Source organism: Equus caballus, chromosome X, assembly GCF_041296265.1.
Source record: "Equus caballus isolate H_3958 breed thoroughbred chromosome X, TB-T2T, whole genome shotgun sequence".
NCBI lineage: Eukaryota > Metazoa > Chordata > Mammalia > Perissodactyla > Equidae > Equus > Equus caballus.
The window spans coordinates 39387922-39404576 of NC_091715.1; the positions used below are offsets into that span (position 1 = coordinate 39387922).

The window sequence follows — 16655 nt, forward strand, 5'->3', positions numbered from 1 at the left end:
ATTATTGGTTGGTCCTCCCTGAGCTGAGGAAGGATGTTAATCAGTGCTCAGAGCCCTTTCCCAGGCTCCAGGGAAGATTCAGGCGGCATCTGGAAGCTGGTGGGCAGGGATTGCCTCACCCCACCCCCCACCAGGGCTGTGGGAGGGGTGGTGGGGAAGGGCCGGGGCAGGATGGGAGGGGATGGGTTTTCTACTGACTCATGGGCCTCTTTCACCACCATTCAACTCCCCCCACCCGATGCTCATGAATTCACCGGCACCTTCTCTGCCTGCCAGGACTGTGCCACGCCTGGGTGAAGATCCTGGCACCAGTTAGCCTAGGTTCAAATCCCAGGCGTGCCCTGTGATCCTTGGAAAGTTCTTCACTCTCTCTAGACCTCGGATTTCCTCACATGTAAAATGGGAATGATACTGGTACCCATCTCAGAGGCTTTTTTTTTTTTGAGGAAGATTAGTCCTGAGGTAACTACTGCCAATCCTCCTCTTTTTGATGAGGAAGACTGGCCCTGAGCTAACATCCATGCCCATCTTCCTCTGCTTTATACGTGGGACACCCACCACAGCATGGCTTTTGCCAAGCGGTGCCATGTCCGCACCTGGGATCCGAACCGGCAAACCCGGGCCGCCGAGAAGCGGAATGTGTGAACTTAACTGCTGCACCACCGGGCCGGCCCCTCAGAGGCTTATTGTGAGCTTTAAGTGAGATAAATTGTGCTGAGTGCCTGGTACACAGTTGGTGCTATATAAATGCTGGCTATTTGCCTGTGATTTTTGAGAGAGGGTAAGACCCAGGCTCTGGCCCCAGGCCACCTGATTTCAAATCCCGGTTCTGCCACTTATTAACTATGTCTTGGATAAGTCACTTACTCTCTCGTGCCTCAGTGCTCCGTTCACCTGCCTTATCTCCCACCACCGCTTCTACTGATTTGTTTCTTCTCTGCCTCCCCCACCCTTCACCAGAATGTCGGCTCTACCAGGAGAGGGATTTTTGTGTGTGTTGGTGTGTGTGCCTGGCACACAGTAGGTACACAAGAAATGTTCACTGAAGGAATGAACTAATTCGGGCTTCAGCCCTGGGGAGGTGGGGGACCGTGGCTGGACCGACTTTGGAGAGAGTTTGGAGACTTGAGGGAATTGCACTGGAGGGAATCCTGCCTCGAAGCCCTCCACTGAGGCCTCCTGGAGGGACTGTTGCCAGATGCGCTCATGGGGGAGGAGGATGGCCAGGGCGAGGCCCAGGGGGAGGGAGTGGAGGAGGGTGCATCTCTTTTTCGGCAGCCCTCCGCCCGCCCCTTGGCCTCCACCGATGGTGGGCGGATGAGTAATGCATCCAGGAAGCCTGGAGGCCTGTGGTTTCCGCACGGCTGCCACCCCCGCCCCTCGCGTGGACATTTATCCTCCGCTGCTCAGGCCCTGCCGCCATCGCCGCGGACCCAGCGCCTAGAGAGACTCCAGCAGAGGTAGGCGGGGGCCCCGGCGGCCTGCAGGGCCTGGAGCTGGGCTGGAGCTTTCCCGCCAGCCTCCTGGCTGCTCGGCCTGGCCGGCGGGGCGGGTACCAGGACCCCGGGCTGGTCAAGGGGAAGAGGGCAGGAGGCTGGAACTACTCCCCCAATCCCGACACCCCAAACTCCTCCAAACCCCTGACATCCATCTCCAACTCCCCCAACCATGAGCCCCTAATATCATTGATGCCTCCCAAGCTGCCAACTCCCCTACTTTCCCTGAGTGCCCCCCCAAATCCCCCTAAACCCCTGAAGCTCCCTAAATTTCCCAAGCCCCCTAGCCCCCAAGACTCCTAAATCCCAGCTCCCTAAACCTCAGAACTTACTCTGCCCTCCTATCCCTCAGGCGCCCCCACCCTCTTAGGCCCCCAAACTGCCCCTGCTCCCCAAGCCCCCAACCTCCCCCCAATTCCTCCACCTCCCTCCACTCCTTGGCCTCCTCTGTGGCCTCCTCTCTCTCAATGTGCACAACCCGGAAATTCCCAACCTCCCCCAAACTCCTCTAGCTCCCCAAACCCTAGATGCCTAGACTCCTCAAGCTTCCGACTTCCCCAACCCCCTCCCTCAGCCCCCTTATCCCACAAACACCACAACCTCCTAATCACCCCACTCACCCAGTCCCCTCCATCGCTCGAACCCCACGCTCCTAAACTCTCCAGATACCCGACTCCCCTAAACTCCTCCGGGCACTCAAATCCCCAACCCCTTTCCAATCCTCAAGCCTCCAACACCTCAAGCCCTAGTGCAGGCGCCTAATCCCCGCTGGAGTGGGCGGGCGGGGGGGGGGGCAGGATGGGACGGGAGGCCTGCCCAGGTCTGCGGATCAGCTGGGCTGATCCCTTCTCCCCACCCCTGCAGCACCCACCATGGCCCCCTTTGCACCCCTGGTCTCCGGCATTCTGTTGTTGCTGTGGCTCACAGCCCCCAGCAGGGCCTGTACGTGTGTCCCACCCCACCCGCAGACGGCCTTCTGCAGCTCTGAGTTCGGTGAGTGGACCCCACTCTGCCCACACACTCTGTGCTTTGGTCTCCCTCTCAGTCCAGTGGGGTTCACCACGGTGCCTACCTCTAGAACAATTCCACTCTGCCCTGCCCTGCCCTGACTCTGCTTCAGCCACACTGGCATCCTCATGCTTCCTTGATCTTCCAGGCCCAGCCCCACATCAGGGCCTTTGTACTGGCTGCTCCCTCTGCCTGGTATACCCTTCCCCCCGGGTATCCACATGGGTGGCTGCCTCAAAGGTCACCTTCTCAGGGTGGCCTTCCCTGACTACCCTATTCAAAATTTTAATCCCTGCTCCCTAGTTCTCCTGATTCCCCCTTACCCAGCTCTGAAATTCCTCATCACACTTAATCCTTCCTAACATTCCATAGACTTGTTTATTTTGCTTTTGTTTAGTCTGTCTCCTCCTGGCTGGAATGTGAGCTCCACAAGGGAAGGGATTTCTGTGTTTTGTTCACTGTTGTGTCTTTAACACCCAGAACAGTGCCTGGCACACAGCAGGCACTCCGAAATAGGAGCTGAGTGAATGAACACTGATGAATGCCTGTCAAAGGCTTAAAGCGGTGCCTGGCAAAAGCAGGCGCTTATTATACCGATGTGCCTCTTAACACACGTGTAGATCACTTAGGTGCTGCCTGGCATCCAGCCATCCCTATTTCAGTATGTGCTTTGCTAGTATTATTATTGTGATTATTTTATTGGCTCATGCAGTCCATCTGACTCATTTCCTTCTCTCCTCTTCTGCAGTCATCAGGGCCAAGTTCGTGGGGACCTCAGAAGTCAACCAGACCACCTTACAGCGGCGTTATGAGATCAAGATGACCAAGGTAGCCCTCCTGACCCTTCCCCAGCAGTTTCTAACATCTTCCTCCCTGGCGAAAAAAAACCCTCTGGCCACCAGTTGGCGAGGAAGTTAGCTGTGATCTCGGGATGCTATGTGACTTCAGGGAAGAACGTGGAGTGGGAGGATTATGTCAGTAAAAGAGCCTCTTCCCTTCATCCATCGACAGATGTTCAAAGGGTTCAGCGCCTTGGGGGATGCCCCTGACACCTGGTTTGTCTACACCCCCGCTATGGAGAGCCTCTGCGGATACTTCCACAGGTCGGAGAACCGCAGCGAGGAGTTTCTCATCGCCGGTGAGGCCCCGCCCCCTCGCCCTGTGCCACGCCGACCCTTTCCTCAGGCGCTGCCCGGCAACCGTGAGGGGCCGAGGCTCCGGAGGAACGGTCCCAGTTGAAATGGGGACCGCCCCAAGTTCAGCCTATTAGAAGACTGGGGTTTTGCCCGGCGGGGGTCTGTGCTCCTGGGACGCCAACCAGGCACCGCCCAGCCCCGCCCAGCCAATCAGAAGTTGCCTGTTGCCCCCTCCTTCCCAGGACAACTATTGGACGAGAAGCTGTACATCACCACCTGCAGTTTCGTGGCTCCCTGGAACAGTCTGAGCTCCGCTCAGCGCCAGGGCTTCACCAAGACCTACGCCGCCGGCTGTGGGGAATGCTCAGTGAGTGCCTGGGCCCTGCCCGCCACCTGGAGAGCCGTCCTTGGGCTCTTCCCCAAACCATGGCTTGTTTCTTGCTCCCTCTGGCTAGTTCTTGTCCCCATGGCTGCTCCCCAAACCCTAGGGCTGTCCCTGACCTCTCTTGCTGTTCCCCCAAACCTGAGACTGTTTCCCTGGAAATTCTGGTTGTCCTTTTGCCCTGTGTCTGATACCTGGGGGTTCGCTGTTTCCTGGACTTTCTGGCTGCTTCCTGTCCCTCTAACTCCCCCTTGTGACTATTCTGTAGTCCCACTGTCTATTCCTGACCTGGGATTGCTTCTTGGTTCCCTCAGATTTCTCCAAGAACACAAAGCGCTGTTTCCCAAAGCCAGTGCCTCTTCCCCAGCACATCTCATTGCTGCTCTGCAGCTCTGCGTGTTCTGCTCACAAAGGCGTATTCCATTGCCCTTCCGATGGTTCCGAGGCTGCGCCCTGATAGGCCTGAATGTCCTCTGACCCCAGTGCCTGTCTGAGTCCCACGGCTCCTTCCTAGGCTTAAGATCCGCACCCGCCAGCTGTTCCCTGCTACTGCCAGTTGTTCCTTATGCAATGGGACAGTTCCCTGGGAGATCTGCCTGACTGACTCCCCCATGACTGTCCCCAACCACTCTTCCAGGAAACTGATCCTTTCGCTGGCCCACTGTCACCTCGCCCAGCCCAATGACTGTTTCCCCAATGAGAGGGGCTGTTCTTGAGTCTGTACCCAGGTGGGGCGACACCAGTCGTGTGTGTCCCATCTCCCCCCCACCCCCCCCCCGCAGCTCACTGTTGAAAGCTGAGGAGGGGGAAGTTCTGCTCCGTGGGGGAGGTAGGGGCAGGAGGAGAAGCCCTCAGAGATGTGCCTTGCTCCCCCCTCCAGGTGTTTCCCTGTTCATCCATCCCCTGCAAACTGCAGAGTGACACTGATTGCTTGTGGACGGACCAGCTCCTCACAGGCTCTGACAAGGGCTTCCAGAGCCGCTACCTCGCCTGCCTGCCCCGGGAGCCAGGGCTGTGCACCTGGCAGTCCCTTCGGCCCCGGACGGCCTGAATCCTGTCTCCAGCAGAAGCTGAAGCTTGCACAGTGTTCACCCTCTTTCCCATTCCTATCTTTCTTTCTCCAAGACAGTGAAATAAAGAACTACCACCCAGCAGGCAGCGTCCCTGTGTAGTGTCTGGGAACAAACCCATGTCGCTGATGACCTGGTGGGAGCACCCTGGGGCCAATGTGGGGGTGGGGGGTGAGGGGTGCAAAATGTTGGCTTTCTATATTTTACATAAAATGTGAAGATTTGGTAATGATTCTCTACACTGGCATTAGCGTTGGTAATCTGCAACATCGTTAATGGTAATTTAACCTGCATTATCAGCCACAACTTACTGGATAATCTCTCTCCTCAATACTTTAAAACATTTTACTAATTTATAACTGCTATTTGCACAAGGCTCTCCAGTTCATAAATGACCCCCCCGCTGATGAATCACCACCTCCTTGGCAAATCCCCCTAGTCACGAATCGCTCCAGTTGACACGCTCGTTGCGAATGCCCTGTCAATGGGCAAACTGCTCTCTTCCTCCCTTGGGCAGGGTCCTGATGTCATCCAGTGAGGATGTCCTGCCCCATCCAAACCTGTGGGTGTTACTGTCCCCCCCTTTAGGTTTTGTACTGTGAGTCTGACTTGAGTGAAAAGGGAAACCCCCAGGTGACCAGAGGCGCCCCCCACATAACCCAGCCAAGGACTCTGGACAAAGGGGTAGCCCTGGCGCCCCCCATGGCCTGCGGGAGATTCCTTGGAAGTGGCTGTTTGGGGAAAAGGAGGGGTGGGGAGAAGGTGTGATCTAGAAACCCTCAAGCTCTGCCCTTCTCCCCCTCCCCCCCTTCACTCTTCTGACCGACTCTTAAGGAAATAGTGACAGCAGTGAAGTGCAGGCAGGACTGAAACTCAGGACCAGCCAGGTGCATCAGCCCACACCCACCCTACACCTCCCCCTATGTAGCTGTCCCCTCACTAAAACTGGGGCCTCTAGACCCGAGCCTCACCTTTCTGGTTCATCTTCCCCCATAAAACCTGAGTGAAAGACCCCCCCCCCCCAACTCCCTTCCTTCAGCCTTCCTGCCTCCGCAGCTGGGCCCAGGCCCCTCCAGGCCCTTCCCGGGCCCTGGCTACTGCCTCTCAAAGTGTGACTCGAGTGAGTCTCAAAGTGACTCCAGTGAGGCCCCTGGGAACTGGACTTTTAGACTGGTGCAAACATTCAGTGTAACACTCAAGTGTCCTGTTGACCTGAATCTGCTTGAAAAAAGGCCCAGTGTATCTTCTTTGGTAAAGGAAAGGACCCTCTAACTCCCTCCCATCAGACTACCAATAAGACCCCCTGTCTCCTCCAGGGTGTTCTGGTTCACTATGCGTGGCCCCCTGCATCCTCAGTGGTCCTGTCCTTTCACAGTCCTGGAAGCTTACCCCAGGGCCCAAGGTATGTGCTGGATCGGGATAGCTGGATTTCCAGTGCCCAGTGCTTACCTGCCTGTGCAGGGCATGCGCACTATGGCAACAACTTCTATATCAATGTCTACACCTTGGTTATGTCCTGGGAGGATCTGAACCCTGACCACTAACAGGGGCAAATGGTAGCTTTACTGATGAGCACAACTGTAAGGGAAGGGCCTGGGCCCTGGTTTGGCCCTGGTGACCGTGTCACTATTGGCTCAGCTGCCTGCAAGAGTTTGGCAGCTACTGACAGTACAAGCCCTAGTACCAGCTCCCTGACTCTGATGCTGTCCCCTGAGCCCTCAGCTATTTCAACCCCTGGGAGGAAGGTGAAGTAGAAAGTGGCAGTGGAAGGATGGAACCCAGTGTGGAGGCCATTCTCCTGGCGACCTGCCCACCTACAGTTGGTGCCCTGATCAAAACATCAGTGCTTCATGGGCAGGGCTGACCACCAGGTCCTACTGCAGGCCCTTCCACAGAGTTCAGAACAGCATACAAGGCCACCTCCCCTAGGCCCCAGCAGGAGCTCCTAGCAGGCTATCTGTAGTCCTGGGGTTGTTACATTTCCTCAGCACTCTTCTAGAAAATCCATTAAAGTGAATTCCCCCCACCGCAGCATTCCATGTGTCTGTGTGTGAATCTCTGCTTGGGAGAAACTTGATGGCTGAGAGGAAGCACACGGGGGTGCCAGCCCTGTGAGGCGTGCAGCATGGGGTCCAGCTCACTGGGGAGCCTGGGGGCCAGCCCTTCCCTCACGGGGCCTCAGTACTTCTCCCTAAAAATGGGCCTCGCAGTCCCTACCCAGAATCCTTCTGAGGTCTGTGCTAGGGTTGGAGGATGATTAACGGGAGTATTCGCCCCTTGGGTATTTTTTCAGGTCAAAACACATGAAACTGTCATAACAGTAACTTCATGTGTAATATTACTAATGGTGATTTGATTTCTCTACAGGCAGTGTAGTGTAGCGGTTAAGAGCGTGAATGCTGGAGCCAGGTCATTTGCATTCAAATCCTTTCCCTTCCATCCTAGCTCTGTGTCCTTGGGGAAATCACATTACCTCTTTGGGCCTTAGTTTCCACATCCGTAGAATGAGGATAAAAACAAGGCCTAACAAGGGAAAACAGGATTGAAACGAAAAAACAGCCCACTAATTGGGAAAAAATATTTACAAGTTACTTATCTGACAAGGGGTTAATCTCCATAATATATAAAGAACTCACACAGCTCAACAACAAAAAATCAAACAACCCGACCAAAAAATGGGCAGGGGACATGAACAGACATTTCTCCAAAGAAGATATAAGGATGGCCAATAGACACATGAAAAGATGCTCATCATCACTAATCATCAGGGAAATGCAAATCAAAACTACACTAAGATATCACCTTACCCCAGTTAGAATGGCAAAAATATCCAAAACCAAGAGTGACAAATGTTGGAGAGGTTGTGGAGAAAAAGGAACCCTCATACACTGTTGGTGGGAATGCAAACTGGTGCAGCCACTATGGAAAACAGTATGGGGATTTCTCAAAAACTTAAAAATAGAAATACCTTATGACCCAGCCATCCCACTACTGGGTATCTATCCTAAGAACCTGAAATCAGCAATTCCAAAAGTCCCATGCACCCCTATGTTCATCACAGCATTATTTACAATAGCCAAGACGTGGAACCAACCTAAGTGCCCAGCAACTGATGATTGGATAAAGAAAATATGGTATATATATATATATACACGATGGAATACTACTCAGCCATAAAAAAGGACAAAGTCGTCCCATTCACAACAACATGGATAGACCTTGAGGGTATTATGTTAAGCGAAATAAGCCAGACAGAGAAAGACGAACTCTGTATGACTCCACTCATAGGTGGAAGTTAACATATAGACAAGGAGAACTGATCGGTGGTTACCAGGGCAAAGGGGGGGTGGGGGGAGGGCACAAAGGGTGAAGGGGTGTACCCACAGCATGACTAACAATAATGTACAACTGAAATTTCACAAGGTTGTAAACTATCATAATCTTAATAAAAAAGAAAAAGAAGAAGAAGGCCTAACTCATAGGGACAATGTGAGCTGCAAATGAGGTGGTACATGTAAGGGGCCTGGAACAGTGCTAGGCACACAGCACTTACAAGTATTAGTTATTATCCGTAGTAGCGTGATAAATATAATTTAGTGTATAACTTCAGTAGTGATAATTCTTATCAGTAATTATTATTTACAATATTGCAAATAAAGTTTGGTATCAGGATGATAATCTACAATATTGGAAATAATGTGTATTATTAGTAATGATAATTTAATGCACCCTGGAAACCTAGTTTAACTCATGATCTTGATAATCTCTCCTAGAGATGTTATAAATATTTAATATGCTCATTTATAATGTTTTTCTTATTACTATGATACTTGTACACTGCTTCCCAGTGTGCAAATCCCCTAACTGAAAAATACCAACATTTTCAAAGACTCCTGAGGGCAACCCCTCCAGGCAGTGATGACATTTTCCACCATGAAGTCCTCATGGTAGACAATTCACCACATTTATAAATCTCTACTGTCACCAAGAGTACAGGTGACAGATCTCTAAGCCCTTGGTGAATCTTTCCATTGCAAAGTCCTCTCTCATCGTGGTACAAATCCACTCTTTCCCAAATAACCCACTAACAAATATCTCTGTTGGGCTACCCTCTTATTCATAAATATCCCGCAGACATTGGTAAACCTCCTCATTCACAAATACCCAGCAGCAATCTATCATCCACTGATGGACCCCAGTGACAAATATCTCTCTGTATACTTACCCATCCATTGGCATATTCCCTACTGACCACCCACCTGACAAATCTCTCTGTTCATAAATATCTTTCTATGACAAAATTCCCACTGATAATCTCTATTGACAAATGTACCCATTCTTACATCTCAACCCACTTGCATATCTCCTCATTCAGAAATGGCCATTGAAATGCCCCCAGTAATGAGCTCCCTTGTCAAATCTTCACATTCCAAAATACCCACCATTGATATGTATCTCATTGATAAGCCCATTTGAAACTCTTTCCATTCATAAAATACCACCCACCCATATAGACCCTATTGATTGACCCCCATTGACACATTTCCCCATCCTTAGATATCTCTAGTTGGAAAATCTCCCTGCTGGAACAGCTCCCAACGAATTACCCTATATGTTGAAACATCTCTCCCCGCCACCCCATGACAGATGAAGAGGTAGATTTCTATAAGACCAGCCCTGTCTTTTTATCAGTAGTGACTGACGCCTATCTCACTATCCAGCCCTGACACCTCCAATGCTAGTAGTGGTGAAATCTGAGGACCAACCCTGATTGCATTGTAGAGCTCCCACCAAACGAAATGATTAGGGCACAAGTTCTCTTTCAATATGTGGGTGAAGGTGGAGCTTTTCTAAAAAACAAGATGGGTTGAAAGTCTGCATAACAAGCTGTTTGAACCTCAGACACACTCCCCAACTGCCAATCCCTGCTCCAGTAGAAGGCGGGAGGCACACCCTCTTGAAAGAGTAAAATAGAGCGTTCATGTGGGCAGGAATGCCCAGGCTGTGCTTCCCTGTTGTTGACTATTTATCCACCACTGTGCTTGGGCCCCTGCTGAACCCGTGTGGAGACCTACAGCTCTGACTGATGGAGGTGGGGTCATTGTTACCAGAGGCCCAGACTCAGTGTCGTTTCTTTCTGCTACACCATGGAGGCCTCCTCCTGACCCCAGGCCCCTGGAAAGCAGTAGTGTTAGATAGATGCTCCCTGAATCCGCTCCTGATTGGGGGTGAGCTGGGCCAGAGAAAGGTCATGCTTCAACTTCCCCCTCTGTGTCCCTCAGGCCCCTGCCATGAATCTCACCTTCCTGCTGGCCCCTGCTTTGCTCCTGGCTCTGTCTGTGACCATCCTGGGCAGGCCTTCGAGTACTACCAACCACACTCCCACACTGCTTATTGTAACTCAGACATAGGTAAGTCTGGGCAGACCTCAGAGAGGCCTCCAACACAGGGGCTCACAGTGAGGTTCCAGAAGGGTGGATAAAGCCTCCTGAGGTGGTAGAACCTGGAGAGGAGGTGCTCTGCCAACTTTTTTTTTTCAGGAGTCTTGGGGGTGGGGAAAATCGTGAATGCCTAAACCCCAAGGGGTCCCCTGACACATTTTTCCCACCTCTAGTCCTCATGGCTTAATTCCTGGGGCTCATCCTCCTTCCTGAGACCATGAGCCATTATGAGTTCAAATTGCAAGGGTACCCTGTCCACCCCTTCCCCAGATCTGTCTCCCCACCAAAATACAAGCCCCTGACCCTGCTCTGGCTGAGGGAATGGGATGGGTCTCTGAGGCCCAAAAGCTACTGATGTGATATTAAGACTCCAGCCCCTCACCGTATAAATGCTCCTCAGTCCTAGTGTACCCCTCCCACTTTTCCCCTTACAATCAGGGTTCCTAGAGAGGTCCTGAACCTCTGGTTCATGGAAGTACTAATATAAAGAGCAATGTGGTTATATCTATCTACATGCCCACCAAGAACAGCTGTGGCGACATCCATGAGGAGAGGTTCCCCTTTAGGAATCCTTCATCACAGGTCAGCCAGCCTGTCCCCACCATGCATGGACTCCTCATCCGCAGGCCTCCCTCTTTCCTAGCCCTGGAACAAAGTGTCCCCTCCCTGGGGCATTCTCCCACCAAGTGCTCCCCACCCAGGATACTGTGCTCTCAATTTCAGTCAACCACGGCAAATTCTGTCCCCCACCCATAGTGTCCTAAGTCTTTGGGACTGACCACTTGGGGATCACAGTTTGTCCTAGTCAAGGGACATCTGGTCACACTTTACTGACCATCAGGGCATGGCGTCTGTCCCCTCTAGGCTCTGAGGAATGGGAACCTGCACTTCGGGAAACGAGCGGTGTGTCCTTGGAAGGGGTTCGGGGAGGAGTACATCGGGGAGGCTTCCTGAATATCTACAGGAAAGGATGCCACTGGGCCTGGAGTGTGCCCCTCAGATATGCCCGCAGCCACAGCTCCAGTGGTTTCCTGTTCTTTCTGATTCCTGCTCCCATTTGCCAATCCCCGCTTCCTCTCCTATTCCCTGCTCCTGCTCCTTCTCCATGTTCCCTACTCCCTTCTCCCTGCTCTCTGCTTTCCTCACCATTTGCTATCCCCTTTCACTGTTCCCTGGCTCCTCTGTCTGACCTTAGTCCCTGCTGCCCTTCTCTTCTAGGAGCAGAAACCATGAGAAGTGTGTGGAGCAGTGCTCTGCCCAACCACCTCCAGGTGCTTCCCTGCCACCCCCACAAAGCCACATACCTGAGTCCCAACCTTGCAGAGTGTTTGAGGAGGGACACCTGCTTGTCTGAGCACTGGCAAGAAGAACATGAAGCCATGAACTTGGCTGCCTTCCCTGGGACCTGATGTCTGCTGTTGAGTCTTCATGTACAACAGCCGCCTCCTGCCTCGGACCCAGACTTCTACTCAACCACAGTGAACTGAGGCCTCTCCACATTCTTCTCCATCACAAACCAATCCAAGCCCATCGACCTCCCCTAAAGACCTCCTCAAGCCTCCCAGAGACCATCAACTTCTAACCATGCTGGGGATCTATCTGGTCATGTTGTTTCTTGATCTGGGTGCAGATGACAGGAGTGTGCTTACTTTGTGAAACGTCAGCCAGCTGCACACTTATGATATGTCCCCTTTTCTGAACTTGTTATATCTCAATGAAATTGGCCCCTCAAAAGAAACCCCCCACCTTATTGACATATCTCTCCTGCTCCTTCCTTCAACTGCTCCCTCGCTTCTGCCCTCTCTCTTTCACACAATCCCCACATCCCTCACCCTGTTGATTCTCACCCTGAAGCACCCTCTCTTTCCTCACTGCACAGAGACTATGAATCCTGGGCCCAGAAGGGAGACTGGATCCAGAGAGGCCTCGGGGTTGGACTCTGCCTCTCACATCGTGAACCCTCTATAAATGTCTGCTGAGCCATAAATCAGCTGCAGTCTAGGTAGCAAGGGAGGGGAAGTCCCTCTTCCTACAGCACCCCCCACCCTAGGTCTGCACAACCAGGTTGATGTAAACAGATCACCAGGCTGGGGAAGTTGTGAAGAGAAGTCAAACTGTGCTTAACAGGGTCCTCCCATGTGCTCCAGCCCTGACTGGCGACTATTTAGACACACTGACCTGAGCATCCTTGAGGACTCCTGGTGGTCTGCAACCTGGATGGGAGTAGATGGGGTAGTGGAGCCAGAGTCCCCATGTGTGTCTTCCGCTACGTGATGGAGGCTGGGCAACCTCCCACCAGAGCTTCAAAGTACAGGGTAGGGAAGACTGTTCCCACAGATCCAGGCCTAGCTTCTGCCCCTCCATGCTGCTCAGTGGGGTGGGGGATAAAAGAGGAAATAGTGGTGGCAAGTCTAATGCCTCTGCCACCCCCTGCCACCATTTCCTACCATTAACTCTGTCTCTCCCCGGCTTCTGAAGTCCTGTTCTTTCTGTACCTGACAAAAATAGCCTCTACACAGCTGCAGAACAGTCAGGAGGGGCAGTCGCAATTAATTAGAAAATACAGTTATTAAGATAGTACTGTGTTGGTATAGGTACAGAGAAAGGGACCCGTGGACTAGAACAGAGAGTCCAGAACCTGCCTCACACATACAGGAAATTTTCACATGTGATAGAGGTGGCATACCAGATCAGTGGGGGAAAAAGGGTCACTAATAAGGAAAAAGATGAAACTGGATCCCTACCTACCTCACACTGTATACGAAAATCAGTTTCAAAGAATACACGTAATGAAGATGTTTATAAGAAAGCTACCTACGTGCTGTGTTGAGAAGAGCGTTATGTAAGTGAACGGATGTGATAGGCATTCTGTAATGCATGTAGAGAAGTGTTAAAGAACACATGTAATAAAGATGCTTCTGAGAATGCTAGAAAAAAGAAAAAGAAAATCAATTTCAGATGGATGAAGAATTTAAATGTCAAAAACAAAGCTTGCCACTTTTATCATCTCTACATTTCCATATGTACATGGATCTATATCTGGACTTTTAATTTTTCTTCCTTTAGTCTTTCTCTTGATGTGTCAGCATCATACTGTTTAAATTAGGAAACTTTCGTAATGTGTTTTCCTGCACAGGCATTAAACTCCCTGCACGCTGGTAGGGCTAGTCCCCCATCGCAGCTCTCTTTTTTAGGGTTTTCTTGGCTATTCCATATGATGTTTTCTTTTCCATATGAACTTTATTATCAATTTGCCCAGCTCCAGATAAAAGCTTATAGGCATATTTTTGGGATCACATTAAATTTATAAATTAAAAATAGAGACCCGAGGGGGCCGGCCCGGTGGCAAAGCGGTTAAGTTCACACGTTCTGCTTCTCGGCGGTCCGGGGTTCGCCAGTTCGGATGCTGGGTACAGACACGGCACCCCTTGGCAAGCCATGCTGTGGCAGGCGTCCCACATATAAAGTAGAGGAAGATGGGCACAGATGTTAGCTCAGGGCCAGTCTTCCTCAGCAAAAAGAGGAGGATTGGCAGCAGTTAGCTCAGGCCTAATCTTCCTCAAAAAAAAAAAAAAAGGACCCGAGAAGGGAAACTGACATCTTTATGACGTTAATTCATCCTGGCCATGCACAAAGAATGTCTTTCCATTTGTTTAGGTCTACCTTTGCATCTTTCAGGAGTGTTCTAAACTTTTCCTCATATAAGTTTGCAAATCCCTCGCTAACTTTATCCTGAAGTATTTTATCTTTTTTGTTATCATAAATGGGTTTTTCTCTTCTATTATACCTTCTATATGGTGATTTGTGTATATGAAAACTACTGATTTCTGTATGTTGACTTTATATTCTGCTATGTTACTGAATTATTTTATTGTTTGAGTTAGCTTTATTACTGGTTCTTTGGGAGATTTCCAGGCATACTATCATATCATCTATAAACAGAGATATTTTTACATCCCTTTAGCCATTCTTACATCTACAATTTTTTTCCTAGTCTAATTGCATTAGTCTAATACCTCCAGTACAATGTTGAAAAGGAGTGGAGACAGTGGGCACTTTGCCTTGTTCCTGATCTTAGTGGAAATGCCTTTAATGTCATTCCATTAAGTTGGTGATAACTTTAGGATTGAGGTATACCAATTTTAGTATGTTAAGAAGGTATCAGTTGGTTTCTGTTTTTGAATGATTTTATCAGAATGAGTGTTGAATTTTGTCAAAGGCTTTTTAAATATTTATGGACATGATGATATGATTTTCTCCTTAGATTTATTAATATGTTGTATTATATCAATACATTACCTGTAATGAACCATCCTTGCATTCCCAGAAGGAAACTCACTTAATTGGTCATGCTATATTATTTTCTTAATGTAGTTTTGAATTTGTGTACTAATATTTTATTTAGGATTTTTGAATTTTCATCAATGTAATGTTTTGATGGTCTATGCTTTTCTTTTTTGTGCTATCAATGTTTTAATTGCTTTAGAAAAATGATGTGGAAGTTTCTCTTTATTTTCTGTTCTCTGGAACAATTTACGTGGCATTGGGATTAACTGGTCTCTATCAGTTTGGTAGAATTTCCCTGTGAAACCATCTGGGCTTGACGCATTTTTATGAAGTAGTTCCTTAATGACTTTCTCTATTTCTTTTATGGAAACTGGTTTGTTAAGCTCTAATGGGGGTCAATTTTGGTAAACTGTGTTTCCCTAGGAAATTACCCATTCATCTAGGTTTTAAATTTTATCTCTTTATGTTTTTTTATATTTTGACTTTTGGAATCTGCTAATGTCTCACATTTAAAAATATAAAATTACATCAGCATAGATAAGGAAAAAACTAAAATTTAATTCAAAGAGAAACAAACTATATTTGAAGCAAAATGAATAACATAACCATGCTGAATGAGAAATAAAGTGAACTAAACCAAGTAACTTTTCAATACAGTATTTTGACTATACACCCTCCTCTAAAGACACAAAAAGGGCAAAAAGATCTCAAGCTCTACCTTACTAGGTTTGTTTTTCACAGTGGTATGGATGTTGAAATTCTAAAAATACTTTCTGTGTATTGTAGGGTTGAAAAAATAAGTAAATATATTGATGATATTGGAGGTTAAGGTTCTCATTGTTAGAGAAGAGAAATACAAATATAGAATGGGGGAAGGCTAGAAGGAATCCTGTAATATGTTCGATTAGAATTGGAGGTATCAGTACAACATTTCATACATATGTATATATATAATTTCATATGTATATATGTATATATATGTATATATTCATATATTTTTTAAATTCCTAGCTCTTTACAATGAGAGGGCCTGGAAGCAAGGACATTCCAGTAGCAATGAGTACATCTAGCTCCCAGATCCTGGCTTTGAAATACCATTATCTTAGGGCTGGGGCTGGGAAAGAACAGGATATGCCTGGAGGTGATGTTAGTGGAAATGCCAGAGTAAGGGCCTATAAAAGTCCTCTCCACCATAAAAGCAATGAAGATACTGGCAAAAATTGTTAAAATCAAGTTTGTGAGAACTCTGGAAATTGACCAAAGGTTTACAACAATTCAGGAAGCACCTATTCAAGAAAAATGGCTGAATCTCAGTAAGAACAGTAAGCTTTGTGGCATTTGACCTTTTCCTGTTCCCATCTCCTTCTCCCACCTCCACAACAGCCTTGAAAATCAACAGCCTTGCAATCCTGATGAAACCCAGCAGCCTAGTAACCACTGTAGGGGGTAGAACAGGTTTGGAGTTCCTCCAAAACCCCATTCCCAGAGAACTATCCTTATTTGATCTGTCTGGCACTTTGCTAGAAAACTCCACTCACAAGACTTGTCTATTTGACCTGACTCAGAGTTTACCTGGTGTGAACAGCTTTCCCTTGGGGTACTTTTCAAAAATAATCAGCAGCAATCGTTTAACATTGCAGCTGCTTGATGGAGCAATTACAGTTATGACAAATAACAAGTTAATCAAAAAACTTAACAGGAAAAGTTGGGTAATGAGATCTCCAAAGGAGGCAGTGAAAGGCTCTGGCATATTCCTAGGAATCTAGAAAGTTGCAAATATGCATAAGGCTATGTGCATTGCATGCCCAGGATTGTTGGTTGACCTTGAAGTTCTG

The 16655-nt window shown here is 49.0% G+C and overlaps 2 protein-coding genes across 3 annotated transcripts in view; one reads left to right on the forward strand and one right to left on the reverse strand.

The window, feature by feature from the left end:
- Positions 1-16655, reverse strand: part of SYN1 (synapsin I) — a 44515-nt gene that overhangs the window by 8928 nt on the left and 18932 nt on the right. The gene's annotated exons all lie outside the window — the stretch shown is intronic.
- Positions 1304-5173, forward strand: TIMP1 (TIMP metallopeptidase inhibitor 1). The gene is made up of 6 exons (NM_001082515.3): positions 1304-1460; positions 2361-2489; positions 3253-3332; positions 3516-3642; positions 3883-4007; positions 4903-5173. The coding sequence occupies exons 2-6, from the start codon at positions 2369-2371 to the stop codon at positions 5071-5073; spliced, it is 624 nt and encodes a 207-aa protein (NP_001075984.1). The 5' UTR covers positions 1304-1460; positions 2361-2368; the 3' UTR covers positions 5074-5173.

Bases quoted from the DNA above. Each gene is read 5' to 3' on its own strand.
- TIMP1 (NM_001082515.3), top strand. From the start codon at position 2,369: ATGGCCCCCTTTGCACCCCTGGTCTCCGGCATTCTGTTGTTGCTGTGG. The intron at 2,490-3,252 runs GTGAGTGGACCC...CCTCTTCTGCAG, and splicing joins CTTCTGCAGCTCTGAGTTCG to TCATCAGGGCCAAGTTCGTG. The intron at 4,008-4,902 runs GTGAGTGCCTGG...TCCCCCCTCCAG, and splicing joins CCGGCTGTGGGGAATGCTCA to GTGTTTCCCTGTTCATCCAT.